This window comes from Hydra vulgaris, chromosome 08, assembly GCF_038396675.1.
Source record: "Hydra vulgaris chromosome 08, alternate assembly HydraT2T_AEP".
Lineage (NCBI taxonomy): Eukaryota > Metazoa > Cnidaria > Hydrozoa > Anthoathecata > Hydridae > Hydra > Hydra vulgaris.
Window position 1 is genome coordinate 31,955,646 of NC_088927.1, and position 27,903 is coordinate 31,983,548.

A 27,903-nucleotide genomic window follows, 5' to 3' on the forward strand; every position below is an offset into this window, starting at 1 on the left:
TTGTTGTCATTTTATTTTTATTATTATCATTATACTCTTATCATTGTATTGTTATTATTGTTACTACTACCACTCTTATTATTATCATTATTAGTACTTTACTCCTTTAACTTTAAATGTTCGTTTTGTTACAGCTGTGGACGATTAATATTACTATTAGCATTAACAATATATTTAGTAGCTTTTATTTACAAGGTTTTTACTTAAGATTAGTACATGAACTATTTGTAAACTTCCGTGAATGTAACAACTATTTCAGAATATATGAATTGATTGATTGATTGAAAATAACAACCGATTTTAAATTTTATTCAAAAATCTTTTAACGTTCTAAAGTTATGTCCGTGTATAATTTCTAAGCCCTCCCACAATGAGGGGGTTTTAAATTTTGCGTGGTTATAACTTTTGAATATTAAAAGATTTTTCACGTTTGGGCAATTTCACGTTTGGGCAAGTGGGAAAGGGTTTTGGAGTATTTATGTTCCCAGGCTTCCCAGGGTTGTCCTGAAAAGACCTTCAGAAAGAGAGGAGGGGGACGTATCTGTTTTTTGCCGACTAAGGCCTAGAAAAAATATGTCGCTGTCTTATCTCAAAATCTTTAAACAAGATCGACAAAAGTTAGCTTCATTGGCTAATATTTGATATAGACACAAACATACGTTTAAGTTTGGAGTTTGCACAATGCCTGAAAGTGTAATACCTAAAATATTAAAAAATCCTGCGGGCGCACATATAAACAAAACTACTCTAGAGCAGTTTAAAAATAATCTTAATATATTTGATTTTAAAAGTTTCAATTATATACATTAATTGAAAAAAAAAATTAAAATGAATTTTACGCAAAACTTTTTCAGTAGATTTAAGGACGATACTATATAACCGTGGTATATTGCGGTTCTCTAATACATCTCATTTCTCGCTTTCTATCTAACAAAACAAATATGCTCCTGAGTCTTTTCTTTCATCTTAGAAAAATCAATAAAAAAATCTCACGTAAATTTAGGGGGTTTATATTTATTTTATAGTTGTTCATTAAAACTAAACACAGTTTAAATCACGATTTTTGTGTTAACAGTTAAAAAAAAGATAGTTATTTTATAAAAAAAAATAGTCATTTTAGTGTATGCTTTTATATCTTTTTTTTTCCAAAGCAATTTAGTATTTTTTTTCTGAAGCAATTTAGTAGCAACCCATATTTTATGTATTGTTATCTAAATTTACAGTTTATTTTTAAAAATTTATTTTTAATTGTTAACTGATGATAAAGTTATTTTTTTAACAGTAATCAACATTTTATAAATAAGTTCTTCTTAATTGATTGACATCGACACAGTCAAATAATTTATCATCACATTTTTCATTAAAAAATATTAGTAATGAATAAAAAAGTTTTGCGATTGCGTGTTTCAATTTTACAATCACTTATTTGTTGATGGTGTGCATTAAAACGTATATATTGTATGTAAAAAAGAAAAAAAAGTTCACATATTCCAGCTCCAATTTAAGCTTACTTTGACTGAATTTTTTATATTGTTTTTGTTGAGATTTAGAATTATTCATATGTATATATATATATATATATATATATATATATATATATATATATATATATATATATATATATATATATATATATATATATTTCCAAAGTTTCTCTTCAGCACAAAATTAGTAAATATTCTAATAAATAAGACAATCTTTTTGATTTTTGTTAAAATTATTTTATAAAATACATGTTTCGACTATATCATAGCTATCATCAGTTAAAATATATTAAAATGCTTAAATTAAATTAGTAAAACTAGGTTGAATTAATAGAGATCTTATAATAAAAAAATACAATAAAAATGCAATTAAATAATGTAACAAATGTTTTAAAAAGATAAAAGAACCGGTAATGTTAAAAGGAACTAGATTGAAATTGTCATTTTTACATAGTTCATTCGTTTATTAACAGTGGGTTTTTCCGACTCTATGTACACGCTTTCTTTAAGTTTTATCAAAAATTTGTTGGAGGCCGAATCCAAAATTGAAAAATTAGCATGATTAAAACTATTAAAACAGCTTTCACTTTGAATTAATATGTTTATAAATGTGTGAGTTTTTATCCCTTTTTTAGTGCTCGATTATTCGACTTTAAATGACTTTAAATGGCGAGTAGTTTCGTCAATATAGCAGGATTTACAGCCTACGCATTCAAATTTATAGACAACGAATGAATTAAAGTCTGTAGGAAAGAGATCTTTTGCGAAAAAAAATTTAAAAATTCAAATGAAGTAAAAATCAATCTTACGGTGACCGATTAACAATGTCTTTTAATTATTGTGTTTAGTCTTTGTTTGGTTAAATCAGATATTTTTCCAATATTTTTAAGTTTAAATATTTTTAAGTTTAAAATATTGATAATTTTGTAGGTTTTCCGAACGCGATGAAATGTCGATATTGGTGTTGTTAATATAAGAGCTATGGATTTTCTTAATTAACCAAGACGGGTACAAGTTGCGTTTGAAAACTTTAAAAAGATCGTTAATATCATGACTAAGACCGAGAAGTGTGTTGTTTATTTTAAAAGCTCTATCGATTAAACATTTAATCAGACTAACTTTGTTTGAAAATAAAGTAAAACTAAAAAAATTTGTGTAGAGTCACGAGAAAGTTTTCTTATGAAAAACAGTGGTAATTGTGGAATTGTTTATTTAGAGTTAGGTCCAAAAAAGATGTATATATTTTATAATGTTTTTTATATTAAAATCAATAATTTCCAAAAAAATACTAATACAAAATGTTTTTTTATATATTAAAACTATTAGCACCAGAGGCCTTTCAAATAATCATCAAAAAGTAGTGCTGTTTTGGTATTATTACAAGATTTTTGTATTAAAAAAATGATTTAATTTTTATATTGTTGCTAGGGGTAACTATTGATTGTGAAGGATTGAATTGTAATTATAGACAGGAAATATCAGTTAAATGTACATCATGTTTTTGTTTGTGTAAATGCTTTTCATATGATAACAAAAAACTTTCATTATTAAGCTCAAGAAAGATGAAAAGTTAAAAAAAAAGGTTTAATTACACTTTTGTGGGCACGTTGACAAGTATAAACATGGTTGTCAAATCGTTCAGTTGATAAGCCAGTTCTGCGACTGGAAATATGTCCGTTTATACGTAATCTTAAATTATTAGTTTTACCAGTATATGCTTGTTTTTTGCATGTTTAACATTTTAGGTAATAAATTACATTTTTGCTGTTGCATGTGATGTGACTTTTCATTTTCCAAATAGTACCGTTAGATGTTTTAAACTCATCTACTTCTTGAAGGTATAGTTTGCAAATTTTGCACCGAATATCTTTGCATTTGAATATGCCAATCTTCTTACTAGTTACTTCAATATGTGAAGTAAATCTTCTTAGTAAGTTAGGAGGTTGTTTAAAAGCTAATACCGGGTGAATATTAGAAAAAGCATTTTTAATTCTTTCATTATAAGATACTTTAAGCAAAAGGTTAGCTTCTGTTATTAAAGGTTGACAATTAAGATTACTATAGAATGTTGTCACTAAAGGAAATATTTCTTTAGATTCCTTTTGTGGTGCTGGTCCTTGTAGTTTTGCATTATGGAAAGCTTTTTCTCTAATTCCATGACTTTAGTTCTATTAGGCATCATTTTTCGATTTCATAATTAGATGTAAAAACAATTATTCTTTTAGCTAAATTATAAGGAATATTCTTTTTAATGTGAAATGGATGATGACTGGTATAGTTTAAATAGTCATGGGTGTTAGTTTCTTTATAGTAAATGTCTGTTTGAATTTTATTATAATTTTCAAGAATGATTGCAATGTCTAAAAAGTTAATTACACTGTAGGTGCTATCATTTTTTCTAAATTCCTTGCCAAAAATCTATTGTAAACCCAATATGATCATTTAATTCAGTTAACGAAATTTCAAATTTTCAAGATGTCAAGATGTTTTGGCCAAATTATAAAACCGTCATCAATATATCTAAAATAAATTTTTTTTGTTGCACAGCATGGTTAAATATTTGGAGATATTGTAAAAAGATTTTCAAAGAAATGTTTCAAAAAAAATGTGCTCTCTTTCGCGCGAGATAACCCTGTTGTTACATATAAAATAAAAATTAGCAGCAACAAAAATGTTAAATATTTTTACTTTGAAAACTTAATAATTACAAATAGCTAAAATGTTATTACCATAGTTATTGTTTCCATGGGTTATATATAGCTGGTTTTAAAACCAATCAAGCTACATTAAATTTTATAAATTAAGATTTACAACTAACATACACACACATATATATATATATATATATATATATATATATATATATATATATATATATATATATATATATATATACATATACATATATATATATATATATATATATATATATATATATATATATATATGTATATGTATATGTATATGTATATGTATATGTATATGTATATATATATATATATATATATATATATAATATATATATATAATATATATACATATATTTGTATATGTATATATATATATATATATATATATATATATATATATATATATATATATATATATATATATATATATATATATATATATATATATATATATATATATATAAAACGGCTTCTCGCACAAGGAAACCTAACACCTTTAGGTGGTTTTATATCCTTAAAAACTATTTATTTCAAAGGTGAATCACCACTGAGATTAGTGCAACGATCTGTCCATTGTATACAAAACTTTGGTATTCAAATCTTTCAAAAATATTTTCGAAACTTTAGTGATACCACAATTAAATTAGTAGAATCATCTACTAATTTAAATAGATAGTAAATTCATCCTCAATATTATTAGTTATCTTGTATGATGAGGAGAAGGAAGTGATATATTTCCAGTTGATTCAAAAAACGTATACGATAGAATAATTTCTTTCACCTTTTCCATCAGCGGGTCTTCATCAATTTCAGGATCAATGTAAAAAAAAACCGGCATATCAACCTATAAAAACGTTAATTATTAGCATGACACTTAAAAAACAGTTTTTAACATAACAAAATAAAAGCTAGAACCTCTTCTCTCGGATTTAATTGCTGTTCTTCAAAGCAAAAGCACTAAAAAATAAAGCAAATTTTTAACCCAAAAGAAATCTGAAAATATTTAAACACTAATATATTAGGATTTAGTTAAATATTGAATGAAAATGTCATTATAATTAAATGAAAATGTCATTATAATTAAATGAAAATGTCATTATAATTAAATGAAAATGTCATTATAATCAAATCCTACAATAACTTTATGATGCTTAGGATTAATAATTAATCCAAAAATAATTTTTTTAATTTTAAGGAAAAAAACAAATTATGTAAATTTCTAAATATAAATATTAAATAAGTAAATTAGAAATACTTCGCTACTTTATTTTTAATTTACTTTTGAAAAAACTACTTTGTTGCACAAATTTTTATTAATTTTCATTTATAAAAAGTAAATTAAATTCTAATGTGATGTAGTGTTATCCAAAAACGATAGGCATTAGTCTCATGAGAGCCAATGTCTATTTATCATGGCATAAAATCAAGGCGAAAAAGTCTAATGACTACTATTCTCAAAAAAAAAAGCATTTTTCACTAATTCTCATACTTTATCTCAAAATTTCTAGGAAGAAGGTACAATCTTTAATAGTATTTCTAACAAAAACAAGTCTAATATTTTATTTTTCATGCATCGGTCTGATCTTATTAACTCTCCCATGAATATAGCAAGTTTGCAAATTACTTTTCCTCTAATTCATCTTTTAAACTTAGTTTAAACCACATTTTTTCTGACATAACAAGTAAACAGGTTAATCCATTGTTAGACACCCAAACAATTTTTGTTGATTAAGTTCTTTTTCACTTAACTCTTCTAAGGCTTGTGAACAACATTCCTGTTACACTCTTACAAAAGTGTTCTTTGAAACATTCTTCTCAAAACTATTTAATGAATTTTTTACTTAATCATGTTTTTCAAACCAATAAAGTCTGGCATGCTGGTCTTGTTCGTATTTTTATGTCAAATTCTTTTTTAATTTTTTCTATAAACTTATTTCCAAACCACTCTGGTTTTTCTTTAAAACTGTATCTTTGGAATAATGGCAAATTGTTGAGCCAGACCAAAATAAAGTTTTTTGTTTATGAGATATTAAAAAAAAAAAAAGCAAAAATCACTTTTGCAAGAAAATGACACATTTCTTGTTTTCAGCACATTTTGATAAGTTACTCAAACCTGTCCAATTAAGTGCAAAATTACATTTTGACACATAATAGACTTTTTTGAAACAATAGAAAAAAAGAACTGTTGTATTCATAGAAAGTATCAGTAAGTGAACAAGCGTTTCTTTCGCAAGTCCTATAAAATCAAATGATTGCAAATTTAAAAAAATTAAAAAAATTTTAACACAAATAATTATTTTTTTCTTTTTTTTTAGACATTTTCGCTTCGAAAAAAATACAGTTCCTGTATTTTTTTTCAATTATTTGATTACCAAAGTTACCTAAGTAACCAAAATGAATCTAAAGCAATCGTTAATGAGTTCCAAACTTGTTTCAAAATTCATCATAAAATTGTTCCTGATAGTAAATTAAAAATATTTACTTTCTTATCCTGTTATTAGGAAAACAATTTAAATTTTACAAAATTGAAATCTATACTTTTTAAATTAATTTTAGTTTTATACAAACAAATATATTTACATGCTAGAAGCAAAAGTTGCTAGGCACAGTCTATCAACTTGATGGTGCAGGGTAGCAGATGAATATAAAACATGATAAAACATAATATGTTTTTAAAGGTCTCCACTTGTAGAAGAAATGAATTGAACATTGAAATGAATGCCATTTTCCCGTTCATAGAATTTTTATTAAAACCATAATACCTTTACTTTTTGATTTGTATCTTGTCTTTGACCCTAGCTTATGCTCCGTTTCTCTTTGTTCTCCTTTAGGTACTTTTCGTACTTCTTTTACATCAGCTTAATCATTACATCATCATTACATCATAACACTTTTTACAACTACTTTAAGACTAACTGAGATTCTTTTTGTGATTTTTTTTATGATAGTCTTTGGGCTGATGTTTTTTTACCTCTCTGCTGAATATTGCACCTCTTTTATAGCCTCTTTGACTGAAGTCTCATTCTATCTCATAGTTTTCTTTTAATCTCATTACTTCTCCCAAGGATAAGAACTATTTGCAAAGATTTTTTCCTTTAATTCATCTCTTAAATCTAAAGACCACACTCTTCCTGTAATTCTAACAGAATATTTAATTGTTAAACATCTAAATTGCAACCATAGCAATTGCAATTAAAGTTAGCATCTACTAAGGTTGCTTCTCCTTTATGTGCTCACCATTTTATATATATATCTTTTATTCATCCTTGTATAGAACACTTGTGTCATTTTTGGGATGATTCTCCTAATAATGAATAATAATGGCCCTCTCTTTTAGACAAAGTTTAAAAACAAAATGTATATGTTGTTGGAACTGCTCTAGCTGCTTAGCTTAAGCCTCTGTCTTACCATTGTAAGGTTGTCCCACCATTGTAAGGTTGTCCCACCATTGTAAGGTTGTCCCACTATTGTAAGGTTGTCCCACCATTGTAAGGTTGTCCCACTATTGTAAGGTTGTCCCACCATTGTAAGGTTGTCCCACCATTGTAAGGTTGTCCCACCATTGTAAGGTTGCATCTCTTTTTTTTTCTTATAAATACTGACTTAGTTGCTGCTCATCACAACCAAAACTCAATATTGCCTGACTCGTCATTGAGCTAAGTTGCATCCTTGAACTGTGTTTAGTTTTTTTTTGCAAACATTGATGCTTTGAATTCCTTCCTGCCATGTTTTCCTGACTCATACAACTAAAAGTTTTTCTTTTTTTCTATTAACTCCCAACTTAATTAGTGGTTAATTGCAGCCTTATTGGGAGTGAATTTGTGTGTGTGTGTGTGTGTGTGTGTGTATATGGCGGGGGAAAACTCTTGTTTTGGGAATGTTTCTGTGCTCGTGGAGTCTGTGAATTAGTGAAAATTAATGGAATAATGAATGCTGATGACTAAATCAACATCCTTAAGGTTGGATATTTCAAGTCCCTTCGAAAATGGGGCAGAACTGTACGTAACACGATGTTCATGCAAGACAACGACCCCAAGCATTAGGCTGATAAGACCATTAAATTCCTTCATGAGAAGAAATTGAAAGTTGTTGACTGACCAGCACAAAGCCCTGATCTTAACCCACTAAAAAATTTATGAACAATAGTTAAACAACTGGTCTACAACTTTCCTACTCCACCTAAAAATAAGGATGAACTTCGGGCTTGTGCACAAGAGGTTTGGTACTCAATTACACCCGATGAATGCCGCAAATTGGTTGCTAATGTTCCTGAAAGAATTCAGGCTGTAATTAAATCTAAGGGAGGATACATGCGATTTTAATTTACCACAATATGTTATTTGCTTTCATTTGCGACAAAATTGTCACCATTAGCTCTTCACATAAAAATTAAAAAAAAAAAATCAACATCCTCTAAATTTAATAAAAAGCAATATTTTTAGTTAGCTAAGTCTTAAATTTAACTAATAAAACTAAAATTTCATTTTTCTTCACAGCTTTTCTATTAAAAAAATATAAAATATTTCTTTATTCAAACATGGTGACAATTTTGGCACATACTGTATAACACAATTATAAGGAAGAGTAATTTATATAGTGAAACGTTTAGTTTTTAATGAATTAAATCAATTTTAAAAAAGAATCAATTTAAACTAAAAAAATTGAAAAACTTGTAATAATAAGTGATTCATGTGTATAAACAGTATAAGTTGTAGTGTCGAAAGGGAATAATTATAAAGGGAAGTTATCGGTGAAAATTTAATTTAATCTTTATAACTGATTAAACAATCATGTGGTTTGACCCATATGCATAAAATCTATGAAATATTTATTCTATTATTCTAAAAAGCAAATTTATAAAAATGAGGTATGTAGCAGAGTAAGAATCTTTTTAAAACTTAAAATTTTTTTTTGTAAAAAACCATTATATAAATAAAAGTAAAATAGTAAATCGTTTAAAAACGGAAGAAGCATCATGGAATGCAATTAATTAATGATAACCTAACAAGACTTTTCTGATAAAAAGCTTTCTGGTTGTCTAACTTCCTGGACTAGAGAAAAAAAAGTCAAGCTAAAGAGACTTGTCAACAACCGAAAAGGGGTCAGTTAGAGAAAACATGTATTAAATTGGGTGTAAATCAATAAACAATTGGTTGTCAATTTAAAAAAATTCAATACAATATTGAACAACAAACAAAAGAAAACTTGTTAATCAGCTCCATAACACAAAATCACTTCTGGTCATTGATGATAAAAATACAGATTTAGATTTTAGCTTTGCAGACATTGATTCTTCATTGCAGGTGGAAAATCTGGATACCCCACAGACATCAAAAATGCACAAAAAATGTTATGTGGAAAAAGAAAAATTTTCAAAAAAGTTATTATGTGGATTGCTGTATCTAACAAAGTTATGTCTCATTGTTTCATACTTCCAATGGGTGTAGCAATCAATACATCACTCTATCTTGATGAATGTTCATAAAAATGGCTTCTTCCATTCATCCACAAGTATCATGGCATTTAAACTAGTTATTTTGACCAGATTTAGCAAGTTTTTACTACTCTAAATTGCACAAACATATCAATTATGTTGATAAGGAATCCAACTAAATCACGACTGATTGTGCTACCCACTAAATGTGCCTCAAACACAACTGATTGAGGACTTTTTGATAGGATGGCAAGCTTCAAAAGAGAAAGTCTTATTCACATTAGATTAAAACTAAAAGAAACTGATTTGAATTTTTTTAAAGTTAATTATTAAAGGTGTCAAAGCATAATTGAGATCGATTGTAGATGATGGAGATAACGATTGCAAATGATGGAGTTTTACAGATTATTTTTTATATAAGAAAAAACTAATTTTAATTCAAAAGTAATTACTTCATTTAAGAAAAATATCCTCATAATTTTGTCTTTTTATTTATTAATTAGTTTTTGTTTTGTCTTATGCTTCGCTGTTTATATATATATATTTTTTTTTTGTTTAAAAGGTTTTATTGAATTAACTCTTGCAAATCAATACTGTCCAAAATACTGGCTTACCCACTTTATAGCTTTTTATACCTTTTGCATTAACTTATTTTTAATGTTTTTTCTCTACAATAACAAAAAATAACATATAAGATAATATAAGAACTAAAGAGACTGTAAAATAATTACGCAAATGTACCATTAAATATTAAATAATAACTTTTTTATTATGTTTTTTTTTCAATTTTTTCCATTTCAATTTATGACAGTTTTTAATTTACTAGATGCATAGAATACGCCAAACTTTTTAAACTAAAATAGTTCAAAAAAATATTATTTCTACAATTATATACTTTAAATAAATGGAAAAAAATGGAAAAAGAAACATGGAAAAAAATGTTACTGAAAAATGGTTTATCATGAAGATACTTTTTAAATAAATTTGTTCAAAATATATAAGAATACTTAATAAAAATCACAATGTAAAGCAGTGACCAGGCCTCCTATAGTCACTATTTTAAAACTAGAAAATCTAATAACATTAACAAAACCTGAATTTTATTAAAATACTGCCCAGCACTGAATGGAACAACATTGTAAGTAGCTATGCCAATGATTGGGCGATCACTCAAATTTTTGGCTGTATAAAAAGCTAACGCAGTTTCACCAGGAGTAAGCTAAAAATAAAACAAACAAGGTTATAGTCTTTTATTGTAAAACTCAGACTTTTATTGAAAAAACAGCAATCATGTGTAACTTTTTATAAAAATATATATTGTACAAATTATTCATTTTGAATAATTATAAAATTATATTTATTAAAAGAAACTTAAATATTATGATACATAACTTAAAAAACCTGTTTTAAAAAACAATTAAAAAAAAAAGAAGAATTAAAAAAAACACAAGATTAACAAGCTTCTACATTCAAATTTTTGTTACATTAATTTAACCAAATTAAAATTAAATCAGTCTGTTTGCGTAATTTGTAACATTTCAATATTTAAAAACTTATTATTCTCTCTACTAAGTTTAATTTTGATCATGTATGTATGTAATGGCAATATATTGTATGTGCACTTTTAATGGCAATTATCATATTTTAATTTCAGATTTACAGTTGGTCCTATATAAAACGTGTTATATATATATATATAGCGCGTTCCACAGCAGAAAATTTTAAAGTAGTCAACTTTCAATCTCTTTTTTGTCAATTTCTAACAGATGAGTATTAAAATAGACACATGAAAGTTTAATAAAAATATATTTTTAATAATAAAGTTACTTTTATTGAGTTATTTTAATGGTTACAAAAGTCATCGTACTTTCATATGCCATATGATAAAAAAGCTTTTTAAAATGTTATTTTCACTATGAATAACCTAAATTATTTTAAATGGAAATTTTTTTTTTTACATCTTTGCTTCCAACAAGGCTGCAACCACTATAAGAGTTGGAAGTTACTGGAAGAGAAAAGATGAAAATTGTAGAGTAAGATAACGATTGACAGACAACTTAAAAGATTGCAAATTATATGAATTAGGAAAGCAAGATGAAGGAAGCGAATTCTTAAGAACTGATGTTCGAGGTAAAAAAACTAGACGAATAAGAGTTTTTAGAGCACTTAGGAACAGTCACAGTAAAAAGATGAGACTTAATTGAATGAGACGCTGAGTGCACAAGAGAAACTAGCTCTTTAGAGCAGTGCCCATTATAGTATTTATAGAAAAGAGAAGAAGCAACATTACGACGATACGACAGCTGCAAAAGCAGGTCCAACTATGTTTACAATGCATTTTTACACTTTGTCTAAAAGAGAAAGGGTATCATTAGATCCACCCCAGATATGGCAACAGTATTCCATACAAAGACGGATTTGAGATTTATAGAAATAAAGGATAGAATCCGGAGAATAAAAGTGTCGACTACAATAAAGAGATGCAACCTTAGCAGCTGTTAATTTTGCAATGAATTTGATATACAGTTTCCAAGAAAGATTGGAAGTAAGAGTTAATCCATCGAATACATTACCATTCATAAACATATAGGGCGATAATGAATGGCTGAAAAAATTGGATTTTATCTGAATTAAAGTTCACCAGCCTATGTGAGCCCCATGCTGTAGCGGAAGTGAGATTTTTTTCAAGCTCAAATGCCCTCTTTAAGCAATCAGAGATTGTTGGCTTCTTATCATGACAAGAATAAATGGTAGTATCATCAGCGAACAATACCACCTTAGATGTGAGAATATCTGGATGATCATTAATCTAAATTAAAAAGAGTATAGGGCCAAGGATAGAACCTTGAGAAACCCCTGAAGTTACAGGATATAAAGAAGAGTGTTGTCTATCAAGAACAACTTTGGTACTAAGATTGGAAAGGAAGGACTCAATAATCTTAAAGATGTTACCAGATACACTGTAAGAAGAAAGCTTATGGAGAAAACTAGCGTGCTAAACTTTATCAAAAGCTTTAGAAATGTCAAGAGTGATTGCCTTAACCTCCTCACCTCTATCTAATGCACAATAAAACAACTGGTTTTATCGTGCATTAGATAGAGGTGGAGAGTTAGATAAAGATTTATCAAAATCCATATTGATGATCAGAAAGTTTCTCTTTCAGAAAGATTCAAGATGATAAATTAAGTGTTTGTTAATTAAAGATTCAAAAACCTTGCTAAATGATAGGAAGAAGATTAATGGGACGGTAGTTAGACAAGTCAGATCGCTCTCCAGAATTTTTGAAAATAGGGATAACAGATGCTGCTTTCCAGCATACTGGAAAACAAGACTCTGATAAGCACTTGTTAAATAGTTTTGAAAGTATGGATGACAGCTCCGGAGAACACTTTTGCAAGACTACAACAGGTATGTTGTCTGGACCACAAGCTGTAGAAGAGTCTAAGCAGGAAATCACGTTTGATTCAGAAGCTGGAGTGATACAAATGTCAATTTATTGGAAATGGAGCTGGGCATTTTCAGCTTATTGTGATGTAAGTTAAAAAATACTTAAAAAATAAGATAAAGTTATGTTTTTCTAAAAACTTTGTTAAAAAACTTAAATTTTTTAATAATATTTGAACGTTGATTTTAAATCTTATGTTTTTTCATTTAAAGTTTTAAATAAAGTTGCTTAATTAAAACACATTTTAATTTTGAATTTGCGTAATGTAAAGTTAGCCTAAAAGTTATATTTACAAGTTATATAGAACCTAGCCTAAAAGTTATATTTACCTAAAAGTTTTGGTGTTTTTTTATAAATATTTTTATTATTTAGATGATGGAAAAATAATATTTAAAATTTGTTTTTACACTTTGAGAAAAACTGTTTTCGAATGCACAACGCTTATGAACTTTGATAAAAATCTATAAGTAAGAGAGTACCTAATAGTGTGTATAAACTTTGAATAAACTTACATTGTAATTCTTTCATTTTGTAACTTAAAAAATAAGATCTTCCATCATCAATACTATTAACATTGTTTTTAAATAATGGCTTCTACAATTGTTAATAAACATTTTTCTAAATATAAAAAATTGCTTATATTTTGAAACAATTTAATTAAATTACACTATTGAAACTACTGGCTGTTTAAATAAATATGGCTGTTAAAATAACAACAATTGTATTTAAAGAAACCTTCTTTAGAAAGAAAAAAAAACAGTTTTTGTAGGCTCCTAGAGTTACATTTATAAATTAGACTAATTTGGCCTTTCAATTTGACTAAAATTACCTCATACACCATCAGAAAATAACATTACCTCATACACCATCAGAAAAAAAACATTACCTCATACACCATAGGAAAATAATATTACCTCATACACCATCAGAAAATAACATACCTCATACACCATAGGAAAATAACATTACCTCATCCACCATAGGAAAATAACATTACTTCATACACCATAGGAAAATAACATTATCTCATACTCCATCAGAAAAAAAACATTACCTCATCCACCATCAGAAAATAACATTACTTCATACACCATAGGAAATTAACATAGCATATAAAGACAAAACAGTTTCCTATTCTTGTGCAATAGCTACACGTGATTTTACCAATGACTTAAAATGACTAATTTCATTTGCCGCAACCATTTGATTTTACTGTAAACAACTCACAACATCACAACAACCATTATACTGATTTTACTGTAAACTATCAGCCAAACTTTTTTGTTGTTGCAGAGGTATGAGTTGATTTTGGTGGAAATCTTCTTTAATAATTGCACATGGCGTAACATAAGTTAAATATAAAGTGTCAAAATAACATGTTTATTATACCAAGTAGGTACGTTCTAATTGAACTTTTTTTATTTTCTGCAATGTCAATTCAGAATGTCAATTTATTGGAAATGGAGCTGGGCATCTTCAGCTTATTGTTGGCCAAATATTTTACTTTTTTTTTATAAAGAAAATTTTAAGAAATTAATGAAAGAACTTTTGCAACACACAACATCAAAAGTTTCAAATTCAATTCAGAATATTCATTCACGGAAATCTCACCCGAAAGTTAAAACATGCTTTTACTTGTTTTTTTTTTTAAATCTTAAGTTTGCCATCTTTTTGTCAGACTTTTTGTCAGAGGAGTGTAAATGTAGTGTACGATAATCAGTGTGATGTTTGTACTGAAGAAGCCTGCTTGCTTCAGTACAAACATAAACTATCTTATGACCTGTTGTGGTAAAGTAGTGCTGCTTCATCAACTGAGGGTTTGGCATAGGGCAGCAATCTTTTCTTTCATTATTCTTCAATATTTTCTTCTTTTTCTGAAAAAGCTGTATGCTATAAAGATAAGCTAAACAAGTAAACAATTGCTGACTATATAATCTATAATAGATATGTTCGTTTATTTGTGTTATAAATTTCAAAAATTTCAAACTAATAATAATTTCTAAATACTTTTTCTATTTTCTCAATGAGAATAGAAAAAAATTAAAAAGAAACTGAAACTTTCCATTCTCTCAATTGACAATTTTTTACTACTTCAAAGTTATTTATTTAGAATTCAGCAAACATCCTATAAACATTTAATGGGAAAAGAGTATAAATGTCAATCACAAAAAGAATACAACCTGTTGGTTTTAACAGCCAAGTAAAAAAAAAGAACAAAAAAATCAGTCCTAAATATTTGAACTCAAAGGACAATTTTGGCAAAACAACAAAATATGCCATTATTGTGGTATGTAAAAACACCAATAACACGCCCTTGTCTTATCCATTTAATCTGATTACTAAGCAAATAGCTTAGTAACCAGATAAGGGAAGTTCCATTGAAAAATCACAATAAACGGAAACTGCTTTTTTTAAATAAGTGAGATTTTATTTTCTCAGGTGACATTGAAAATATTAATTATTCTTAGTCTTTGATAAAACTGTAATGTTAGTTCATGACAAGATTTTTGATATATAATAAATTCTAGAAAAATGCCTTATTCTGGTTTTTAAAATATTTAATAATTCCTACTTATTGTTTTAGAAAAATATGTTCATAAATAAAGTAATAAAATCTTGAGTGTCAAAAAAATTAAATAAATCAATTAATAACCTCCTTTGACAATAGTCCCTCAGCCTTGCCAATAATAATAATAAAACAATAATAAAAAACAAAATGTATATTTATACTCTTTTTTAAAACATAACTTTAAATTTTTGAGATGTAAATTATAATTCACACACTAAATCCAGATACTTTCAACATGAAATGAAAGTATCATATAAACTGTGTACGTAAGTCCTTCTATATAGTTTAAGATAAGCAAAAAGACAACTTATTTTTAAATATAAATATATTGATTATTACTTGCACTTCTTTTTGTTGAGGCTTAAAAGACCATTGTAGCTGGTTGCCAGTAGATGCTTCAAATCTTATGATTAACTTTCGATCAGCAACACGTTTCATATTTTCAATTTGTTCGCCTGTATCAGCATGCTTAACAGAACCTCCATAGCCAGAAGCCTAAAAAATGAAATTTTTTTGCATATATCTCAAAACTGGAAACAGAGCCAACTACATAAACAATGCAAAGTTTGAATTCTGTTTAAAGTAGAAAGAGCATCATTAGAAGTTACAGCCTAAATATAAAAACAGTGTTCAATATAAAGAAAAATAAGGTATTTAAAGAAATAGAGAATGAAGTAAGAAGTGAAAAATGGCAACCTAAAGAGAAGTAATCTTATAAGCTGCTAACTTTGCAATGGGTTGAATATATGAGTTCTATGAAAGGTCAGTAGTGAAAGTTTCGAAGACATAAAGTAGAAGACTCAGTTGTTTAAAGTAGAGGATTCTGCAAGTGTGTTGCCATTAAGATAAGTTGTTTTGTTCTATCAATAACATTGAAATAACTATTATACTGAATTTAGTATATGTTAAAATTCCCTGAGAATCCCAAGTTGTCACAGGTGAAAGAACATCAACAAATAAAACCACATTTAAGATTATCAGAGAAATCATTAATATAGGCAAGAAACAACGCATAAGAATGGAACCACGTGGTACCCTAAAAATTACAAGAAACAAAGGAGAATGTTGACCATTAAGTAAACTTTAATATTGTGATTAGAAAAGAAAAATTCAGTAGTTTTAAAAACTTTTCCAATACACCAAATGAAGAGAGTTGTGGAGAAAATCAGCAAATCAGAAACTATCAAAAAGCCTTTGATAAATCAAGAGCCTCATTGCTTCACTTTAATGCTTGATAGAATAGGATACATTAAAATCACAGCTGTCCAAAAGGGGTCCTAACCTCTTCAGAAACGACCTAAAAATTCCCTTGGAAGGGTGATTCTATAGGTAATAGGGATCACTTTAAAGAAAAAATTAAAATCTTTTAATTATGTCTGCAGGAGAAAATCGCATTTAAAGTTTCCGTCTAAATACAACAAAAACTTTTATTTTCAAAAAGTGTTTGCACAACCGAAAGTTCAAAATAACACTTTTTTGCCTTAAATTTTACAAATATTACAAACTAGTATACCTTTTTTCAATTCAAAATTATGTTTTAATAAAGAGTATTTGTATATACATTTTAATACTAGTTTATCAATATACAATATAGTATATCAAATTTCTTTTGATTTTTTTAGTAGGATAAAAAATCAAAAGAAATTGATACTAAAATTTATTCTTAAGCATATCATTATCTAAAATATAACTTTTTTCAAAAAGATGTGCATATATTTCTAAATATATATACACTGAATTACAAAGTAGCTTAAACCAATATAAATTTGAGACTGTAGATATTCTTTTGATATCAAGACTGTATAACTTCTGACAAAAATAAGTAATTACACACACGAAAATATACTCTGACTGAGATTTTTCCCCTCAGAATTTTTAATCCACAACAATTTAACTTCAAATGCATTTGCTGTTAAGATCAATAACACAACTCAGAAGTTTATCCCCATATTTAGGATGAGAAGGTTGCCTTTTAAACCTTTTCCAGTGGATCTTGAATTTGGCATGCATTGATTCAGTGGTTTGCTCACTGAAAATGTAATAAAAAATTGCATTTGATTTGGGGGTAACTAAAATTCCAAAAGCTCATTAAGAATGCTTGAATTCTGAAATATTTTGACAGAATCCTGTCTTCAAGATCTTTTCAATACAAGCTTTTTTAACAGAATGAAGCTTTCTGAAGCAATCAACAAAAGGCATCGCTTGTATTGCACAATGCTTTTGGACAAGACTCTGAAGAATGTCAACATTTTTAACAGTTTGTTGCATCGACCATTCTTATGCTTGATTCCATATTTCAAGAAGTTACTTGAAAATATAGTTGAAGATTCCAAGAAAAAGATGGAGCTTTATTGTAGGAATTACATTAAGAATAAGCTCAGATGGCCTGTAGGCATTAATTAGAGGATGGAATCTCTCTTTGCAAAAGTTCAATCGGCTAAGAATTGAATAATTCTTAGCCGATTGAACTTTTGCAAAGAGGGGAATCCAGCATAGCTGTTGTATAAAGAACTAAATGTTCTTGATTGGCCAGAGTTTGTAAGGTTGTCAGACTCGACATCACACCAGCAACATGGGCGTTTGCTAGAGTGAGACTGGATACCACAGAAATGTTGGCTACTTTTATGTTACATGAAATTAAGTAAGATATATCTTCATGTAAGATACATCTTCAATATGTATGAAGCCTAATATTGTCCTGAGATTTTCATATGTTTCAGGAATACCTTCTGCTGCAGCAACAATCAGGTGTTTATTTACACCACCGTTCTAGGGAGAAGAACTTGATTGGAGACATGATGATCCTAGAGTATAACTTTGCTTGAAATATGTGTCAATTTCGCTAAGGGTAATTTTCAAAAATGAACCACCTCCATCAATTTCAAGTTAAATTAAATGATGTGATGTAAATCCTTTTACTTAGAGAATATGGTTGAATAAGGCATTCAAGTTCTTGCAGTGAACAACTTTTCGAATTTGGTTTTTCATTTCTTTGTCCAGAATGACAACATTTGATATCATGAAAAAATCTGCTAATTTTTTCCAGAGGTTGTCAAATTTTTGCTTCACATTTACCTCTACAGCTCTTTTTTCCATTGAGTTGTTTAGACCTGATGTAAGCCTTTTTACACCAACAATGAAAAGATTCGTACTGTTTTAAACTTGGACTTGTTTTGTTTTAAACTTGTTTCAACAGAAAATAGCGCACTTCGATGAATATCCTGGCAGAACTTTTAAAGGTTTACCTCCACTTGCTCGACTAAGTTTGACAGTAACTCCTGGAGAGGCATCTTTTTTTAGAGATTAAATCAGCTTCTATTTGTTCAGCACACTTACGGTCCTCTACAGCAAATTTCTATACACTTTCCCGCCTTGTACCTAAAGTACAAAAGTGAGGATGTTCTTTCACAAGTACTGACAAACAAATACTGCATCTTTTTTCAATTGGCTCTGATGATGAAGGTTTTAGGACTGAAAGCTTCGATACACTCAGTTACAGGGTAAACTTTTGGTTTTTGATTAAATATATCAAGCCCAATCTGTGGCAGATTTTTCTTTCAGCTTTGATTTGGTCCCCCTACAAATTATACACTGGTAAGCACCAGAATATCTTACCAATGACTTAATGATAATCAAATTGAAGTTGTACATGTCTGGTATCTGTCTAATAATACTAACAGTATGAAGTCATTGTAGTTTGCTTCTACAGAAGTTGCAAATGACAGTTGGGATTTTCTCATAATTGAAATTAATATTACACTTAAAAATATTCTTGACTCTTTCAATTGAAAATCAGTTAATATGCAATCACTTTTCTTCAAACACAAAAAGCAAACAGCTCTCTGCAATCACTATGAGTTTTTGCTGAATTGGGCATTTTTTGAGAAAGACAAATTAATTTTTAACAGAAATGTCTATTTATTTGTTTACATTATTTCAGCGGCAAAAACTTGGCGCCAATATATTTTAATTTTATTGCCTTTAAATTTGAATTTTTATTAAAAAAAGGAAAAAAAAGTTAATACAATATTGTTTAGAGATATTTGCAACAATTAGACAAAATAAGACAAAACAAAAGATTTTTTTTTAGTGACTTTTAACAATGAAAACAAATTTTGAAAATTAACTTTCTTAGTGTAAATTATGCAAAAACTTTAAATGCAATTTTCTCCTGTGGACGTAATTAAAAGATTTTAATTTTTGTTTTAAAGTGATCACCATAACCTATAGAATCACCACTCTAAGGGATTTTTTGGGTCATTTTTAAAGAGATTAGGACCACTTTTTGGATAACTGTGGAATGCTTGATAGAATAGATATTATAGTTAAGTAGTTAGCTAAAGAAGATCAAATCTCATATCAAATGTTAAATAGTTATTTAGTAATAAAAACTTTTTAATAAAAGTAATCAAAGACCTCTAAATAATAGTAAAACCTCAAGGAAGTTAAGAAGTAATACTGATTAGGTGATAGTTAGAGGAGTCAGATGAATCTAAGTTTAAATCTAAAGATGAATCTCAAGAATTTTTGAAAATTGAAATCACAGGTGCCATTACCCCGAAGATAAGATTCAGTTAAGCAATTAAGTAGCTAGTAGAAATACAAGATTCAGTCACTTTTTAAATAGTTTGGAGAGAATTAAAAAGAGTTCTGAAGGACGCTTTTGTAAGACTATGAAAGGAATGTTGTCTGGACCGCAAACAGTAAAAGAGTTCAAAGGAGACTTAAGCAATGGAAGCTAGAAGTGATTTGGATGTCTAGCAATGGACTAGCTTTTTTCTACGAGGAATCAGGAATCAGTCATTAAATTTAAGTGGTAAGTTAGAGGAAAAAGTGTTTAAAAATAATTCTGATTTATTTTCGAGAAAATATTACATAAGAAAGATAAAATGTTAGACTTTGCTAATAAAACTATAGAAGATTTTCTAAAAATCTGATTAATTATATTATTTATCTGGAAAACTGTTTTGAAGTCATCATTTCAAAAATTAAAGTAAGAAAAATGTATTAGGACAGTGCCAACCTAAATCTGCTATAGTAAGTTTGTGTGCATGTGTGTATGAATGCATGAGTGTGTGTATGCGTATACACACACTGCTATACCTTATCATAACCATATCTTTCATCTTTTTCACCTAAAATAATCTCTTAAGAACAGTTATCTTAATAAATGACCTTCTTTTTTCATCTGCTCATATCTAAATTGTGTGCTCAAAACCAAACCCTCTGTCAATATATGAAGTAAAGCACCCACAAATAGCTTTTTTAGTATGATATCATTAATGACATTTCATGCACAACTATGTTCCTGGCATATACATACATATATATATATATATATATATATATATATATATATATATATATATATATATATATATATATATATATATATATATATATATATATATATATATATAAACTTGAAATATGATATTTAACCAAATAAATTCAAAAATAGTCAGAACAGTGAAACAAATAGAAAATTCAGTAATTCTTTTTTCTCACAATGTTTTTATTAAAAACAATATAATTACCAAACAAAATTACCAATACAAAATATTAATTTAAATTAAACAAATTACCAATACAAAATATTTTGTATTGGTAATTTTGTTTGGTAATTATATTGTTTTTAATAAAAACATTGTAAGAAAAAAGAATTACTGGATTTTCTATTTGTTTCACTGTTCTGACTATTTTTGAATTTATATATATATATATATATATGTATGTATTTTTATATATGTATATATTTATATAAATGTCGCCATGAAAATAAATTCCTATTAAACAACAACAAACCTTAAGATTAGATACACGTACTCAAAACATCAACTTTTATGTTTTATTTGTATATAATTATTTTAATGAAATAAATTGTTTTTGTATTTTACTTGATGATTGCAATAGAATGAAACTTAAAGTTGTGAAAATAACACAATATTACTTTCTACATATACAATTTTGTTTACATTTTCGAAAATTTTGTTACATTTTCAATTTATTAAATTTATTTTATTAGTTTTATTAACTTCTATGATAATTCAAAAGTTGTTTATAATTTGTAATCACACATTGTTTTAAAAGATTTACATTTATCATGAAAAAAAATGTATTTCTTAAATAAAAAAAATTTAATGTATATTTTTACAAACAAACTTTAAATAGTTCTTACAATATACAACTTTAAATAGGGGTGTTCTGGATTGGAAATTTTGAATTTCGGCCAGAACCAGATTTGCTGCAATTTTTAAAAAAATTCGGGCCAGAACAAGATTTACATTTATGTATTTTTCTACCTTCAAGATTGATTGTTTTAACCTGCATAATATTTATATTTAAAATTATTTCTTTGTTTAATATTTTTACATTTAAGTTAAAATTGAAATAATGAAAAAAGAGCTTGTTTAGCAACTCTTTTTGCACTACAATATTCCTAAACTTTTAGAAATCTTTACATAAGTGATTACTATAAATAAATATTGGCAAAGCTACAGTTAAGCGGTATAAAATAATTTTTATTTTTTCACTTGTTGGCCATTCTTGTGTAGACTTGCTCAAATAGGTGACTTTTTAATATAAACATAAAGAATTATTATTACTTTAGTACATACATCGATAATCTTATAGCCTGCTGCAAAAAGCGAGTGCTGCTACATTGATTATCTTATAGCCTGCTGCTACAAGAGAGTGATGCTGCATCTACTATCTTATAGCTTGCTGCTACAAAGAAGTACTGCTACGTTGACTAAGGGTTTGGCATGAGGCAGCAATCTTTTTTCTTCTAATATTTCAATTAGAATTCCTAATGTTTAAAAAGCCTCTGCTGACAAGAGCGCAATAAGTGAAAAATTAAAATTATTTTAGACAGCTTAGCTGTACCTAAAATTACATTGTGTTTGCTATGTATTTTTTACCTAGGTTACCTATAGTTCTTATTTGTCCTGTACAACAATGATTTTTTGATTTAATTTATATAGTCTGTGTCACAAACCTTAAAAAAAAAAAAAAGTAAAAATAAATTCTGGCATTCTAGCATAAAATATCGTAATCCTGACCAGAACCGGATTGACCTAAAAATCACAAATTCTGGTCAGAACAGAATTCTGGTATATCCCTAATTTTAGCATTTTACTAAACTATATACAATTTACTTATTAAGTTTATTATATATATTATATTATATATAAAAAACTTTACAAAATTTTATTAATTTGAAAAATAACTTTAAAAAGTTTTTTTTGTAAACAATAAACGTAAACTTTTGCATTGTTTAAGAGTGTTTTGCTGTATAAATACATTTAAAAAAAGATTAAAATTAATTATTTTAGCATTTGAAATATGTGAAAAGCCATAAGCTAGTTGTTGTAACAAAGTATTTTAGGAGTGGTCAGTAGGGTATCTCAAAATTCGGTTTATAAAGACGGAATCACATAGTTTGGAGGATATAGTCTCTTGATTTAATCATATAAAGAATTAAAAAAAATTTTGATCCAAAGTTAGCAACTTTGCTAGATGTGTAATTATAAATTTAGAGAGATTTACATTTTTTTACGGTTTTACGATCACTATTTCTGAGATAATTTTCCTTCAATAAATATAAAAAACCCTAACTTACAAATTTATTTCCCAAAATTAAATATTGAACTAAACAAACAGCAAGAAAAAATGAACCACAATGTTAAAAACCTTTTTTTATTAAGTTTAACACATAGGAAAACAGTTATAAAGTATATACTTTTGTGAGTTGATCTTTTGGCATCTTGTAATTTTTTTCTATGATCTTTTGCAACAAGCATTATATTTTGCTATTGATCATCATTTGTAGATGCCTTCACAAAGTCTTGTATAAGCTTGATGTTTCTTTCTGCGCAGTCGTTAGTAGTAGAGAGATATTTTACAAATAAACAGAACTTTCAGTATTACCCCAAGATTTTACTCCACCATAAACCCATTGTTAAATTTTACTTTTTGAAATTCCAATAATTTTAAAAAGATACCAAGACTCTGGACCAACCAGAAGAGATTTGTTGTTTTGGAATCAAGAACTGGAATAATTTGAGGATGCCCAATATGGAATGTAGGCATAGGAAATTTAAGTAGGTTATTAATCATTTTTATTTTCCATTGTCTTTAATGTCACTATCTCCAATTGCTAATACAACAAGCTGAGGAGTTAAATACCAAGAGTGTCATTTTATACTCTTTGTTAAAGACTGTCCTAGCTGTTTATCGTATTGCTCTTGTATTTTAAGACTTGCCCTGAAAGCATAAAAGCCATTCTTGGGTACTTTTGAAGACTGAGAGCTTTTTAAAAACCATGGTGCATAAAGAATGGCTGTAAAAAAACTTCCCTTCTGTACCTCATTTTCTTCGTTTTCTGTCATTATTTTAACAACATTTTTTGTCATATCCAATGTAAGGAGATAAAGTTCATCTGCCATAAAATGTACCTCATGACAAGCGCCAGGTTGATGGAATTTAAAATTAGTTACATGTCCACCAAAGTAAAAAGCAACAAGCTGGCAAAGGTTTCTATAATCACCTGAAAAAGTATTTTTGAGCAGAGCTTTTGAACAGAAAGTAAGGACATCTTTTGCAAGAGTGTACAACACTGAATCAACTTCTAGCTTATCTCAACTAATTTTTACAATACTATTTAGAGTGTTCACTTCTGTACAAACTTTGTTCTACTTTTTTTTTAACTATAAATATAATGCTCTATGGGGACCTTTTATCTTTCCTCTGAGTACTTCCATGAAGTGAGCATCTCATATATGTGATACATTCATAACAAACATATTGAAGGGAGGATAAGTTCTACGCTCAACAATTGAATTGCTCTAGCATATTTTTCCCATGTTACTATTGGTTGTATCGCAGCAGCAAGCAAACAGTTGATTAACACACTTGTAATATTCTAATAATTTTATTAGTTCAATTGCCTGGCATGCTCCAGTATCATTTTTTAATTGGACAATCCCAAGCAATATATTGTCACAATATGGAGCATCTGGAGAACTAACATTCACAACCAATCTGTCATAAACAACAGAAATTTGAAGATCTCAAATTTCTTTAACTAGTTTAGTGACAAAATGTAGAACTAGTCTTTTACCTTTTAGTAAATCAATTATTTGCTTTCTTAGAAAGTCCTCTGTTGACTGAATTATCTGAAACCGTTTTCTGTGAACAGAAGACCTAAAGATGTTTATTTCTTTGAAACTAACATTAGATTCGGAAAGAATGGCAGAAATAATTGCAGTCTAAGGTCATATTCAAATATATCTTAATGCTACAATTGATGTTGCTTCAATAAGCTCATGAGGAGTAAGCTCTATATTATTTTAGTCATTTTCTTTAATCTAAAAGTGTTTAATAAATAAAATTTTTATTTAAATTTGTTGTTGTTGTCTCTATTAATAATAAAGTTGTTCTAGAAATAAAATAAACACTTGATTATAAATAAAAATTATTTTTAATAACGTTGTAACTACCTTTTTTTTTTCATAAGTTTTTCATCAAATTCATCATCTGTTGAAGAGCCAAAGTTGTAGTCAGGTGTATCATTGTATATCAAACTGTATAGTCAACTTTTTTGTTCTTCATAAATTTTTTGTCACATTCATCATCTGTTGAAGAGTCAAAGTTGTAGTCAGGTGTATCAAATCTAAGTTTTCACTACATATTGGTATACTACTATCTCCAGGCTTCCTTGAACTCAATGAATCTCTTTTTGTTTTTGTTTTTCTATAGTTAGAAATCTGAGTCTCCTCTTTTCAGTTTTAGCTCTGTAAGCTGCGTCATCTTTTTCCTCAATGAACATTTTCCTTTCCATCATTTGGTCTTTAAAGAATTCTAGATCATTTTCAACTATTTCTAGATCATTATTAGCTGCTCTGAATTTCTGCTCAAAATTCATTTTTGAAATATGAAAAAGATTACTTAATTCAAACTTAAATTCTTCTACTAGAATTTTATGTTTTGTTTTATCTTTAAATTCAAGTGATTTCATTTTTAGCATTTTAGGATATTTTTTAATGAACTTCTTTAATTTGTCCATAAGTAAATAATTAAAAAATTTTTTATCAATAACAATAACAGTTGTGCTAACAAAAAACGAGTATGAACTGAAAAAATAGTCATTATTTTAAAGGTTACTAATTAACTTACTTTAGCTCCTTTGTGAATATAATCTCCAAAACCTGCTTTGATCCATACAAAAATAACTTCAGCAACAACACAATTGATCCCAAAATGATTACCACAAACTCCTTTAAAACACAAAAGTTCAAATTCAAGACGTCTTTGTGAACACGCAATTTGAAACTTTGACAACCTGAATCTGTAGCTTTTTTCATAGTTTAAAAACAGGTTTCAACACATTTGCCACAGAAGGCAGTTGGTTTTTTGGCAATTTGTTTATAGGATAATTAAGAAGGTAAATAGTTCTTCTAGGACTAATAGAGCAGTTGTATTTTCTCTTTGCGCCTTGCTCTATTTTCGTTTTTGAACATTCCATGTTAAAAACTAATAAAAATTGATATTGTGAACACTTCTGCACTAGTTAAAATTATTTAACAAGTAAATCTATTAGAAAAATTTATTAACACTCTTAAGCTTATCTAATAAATCTTTTGAATGATTTTAACAACAATGCTTTTTTCATAACAATTATTACAAAAGCAAAAGTAACAAAAATACGGAAAAAATTGTTGTATCCAAATTTTCAAAATATGCATCTTTCAATTGTTAACTAAATGAACCATAACATATGGGTTTTTTCTTTTTCTACAGACCAAATCCCAAACATTTTAGGGTATAGTCTTTTTTTTTTGGGACACCCTAGTGGTCAGACATAGCATCAAATCGCTGCTATTCCTGCCGAGGCCTGAATATATATATATATATATATTTATATATATATATATATATATATATATATATATATATATATATATATATATATATATATATATATATATATACACATATATATACACACACACACATATATATATATATTTATATTAATATATAAGTTGTTAAAAAAGTAAATACAAAAGTCTTTAATTGTCTCTTACCTGACAATATATTCGATACAGCGGGACAGCAGCATATGATAAACCAGCAGTGATAATAACTAGAGCCGATAAGTACAACAAAGTTGTTTGTTTTCCAGAAACTTTACTTCCATCAGATTTGAAAAAACGTTTTACAGAGAAAAAAAAGGTATTTTTAAGCAAGCCTTGGGCCTTGTGGAATTCAATGTAATTTCCAAATTGATGTTTCTGACTGCTTTTGAGATTTGCATTAAATGTATTAAAAGATGAAAGAAATTTTTTTGGGTGATATATAAGCAACGATTTATAAACCTTGCTTGAGTTCCTGCATTCCATACAAAATAACTTATTCATTTTTATTCTCAAGTTTAGACTAAAAAAACTTAAAAAAATTATAATGAGTTGAATTAAAATAAAGAATCTCTTAATTTGATATTTTTTGATACATGTTGAATCAAATAACATAAATTTAAAAAAGTGAACAAGTAAAAATTGAAAGCCTTTGTTGTAATCTAGATTTAATTTCATGTAAGAAGAAACAGTTTTTAGATGCATCATTTATGACTAGCATAATAAAAACTACAATTTCTAGTGTGTTAGTGATTAAAAAAAAAAAAAAATGCATTTTTTATACTAGAAAAATTAAAACAGAAAGACTTAAACTACTATTTATCCCACAGAAAACATGCGCACTTTTAAAAGAACTAAAATAAGATATATGACACATATCAACTTATTATAAAATAAATTATTATAAATTAAATCAATACAAAAATGTTACTAATAATAAGTATAACAAGTAATTAATATAACAATGTCCTGTTAAACTGATATTTCTATTAGACCTAAATAATTACAACATAACCATAATATTTGTTAAAACACTTAGTACTTAGTAATAACTTAGTACTCAGTAATAACTTAGTACTCAGTAATAACTTAGTACTCAGTATCTAAAAACTTTTCTAACATTGGGCACAAAAATTAATAAAGGGGTCAGAAGATATTACAGTGGGTCTAGAAAAATATTTTTGAGAATAATCTATAATATCTATTTCGTGTACAGAAACAACAAAACTTAAAAGTTAACTTAATTAGTTATAAGAGATTCTAAATTCTTTTTGTAAAAGAATGAATACATCTTTGACTGTTTTTCTTCTAAACAAATACTTTGTTTTCATATTTTGCTAAACAAATTTACGAACTCCTGAATA

General features: G+C 27.4%; 1 protein-coding gene across 2 annotated transcripts; it reads right to left on the reverse strand.

Annotated features, from left to right (window-relative positions):
• Nucleotides 1-4,740: 4,740 nt before the first annotated feature.
• LOC105844949 (cytochrome c oxidase assembly protein COX11, mitochondrial) lies at nt 4,741-27,069 on the reverse strand. 2 transcript variants are annotated; one of them, XM_065803430.1, is made up of 5 exons: nt 26,711-27,069; nt 15,963-16,118; nt 10,702-10,827; nt 5,090-5,131; nt 4,741-5,018 (listed from the first exon to the last, which is right to left on the reverse strand). In XM_065803430.1, the coding sequence occupies exons 1-5, from the start codon at nt 27,041-27,043 to the stop codon at nt 4,875-4,877; spliced, it is 801 nt and encodes a 266-aa protein (XP_065659502.1). In that variant the 5' UTR covers nt 27,044-27,069; the 3' UTR covers nt 4,741-4,874. The 2 variants fall into 2 exon arrangements, with proteins under 2 accessions (XP_065659502.1, XP_065659503.1); XM_065803431.1 differs by lacking the exon at nt 15,963-16,118.
• Nucleotides 27,070-27,903: the final 834 nt, after the last annotated feature.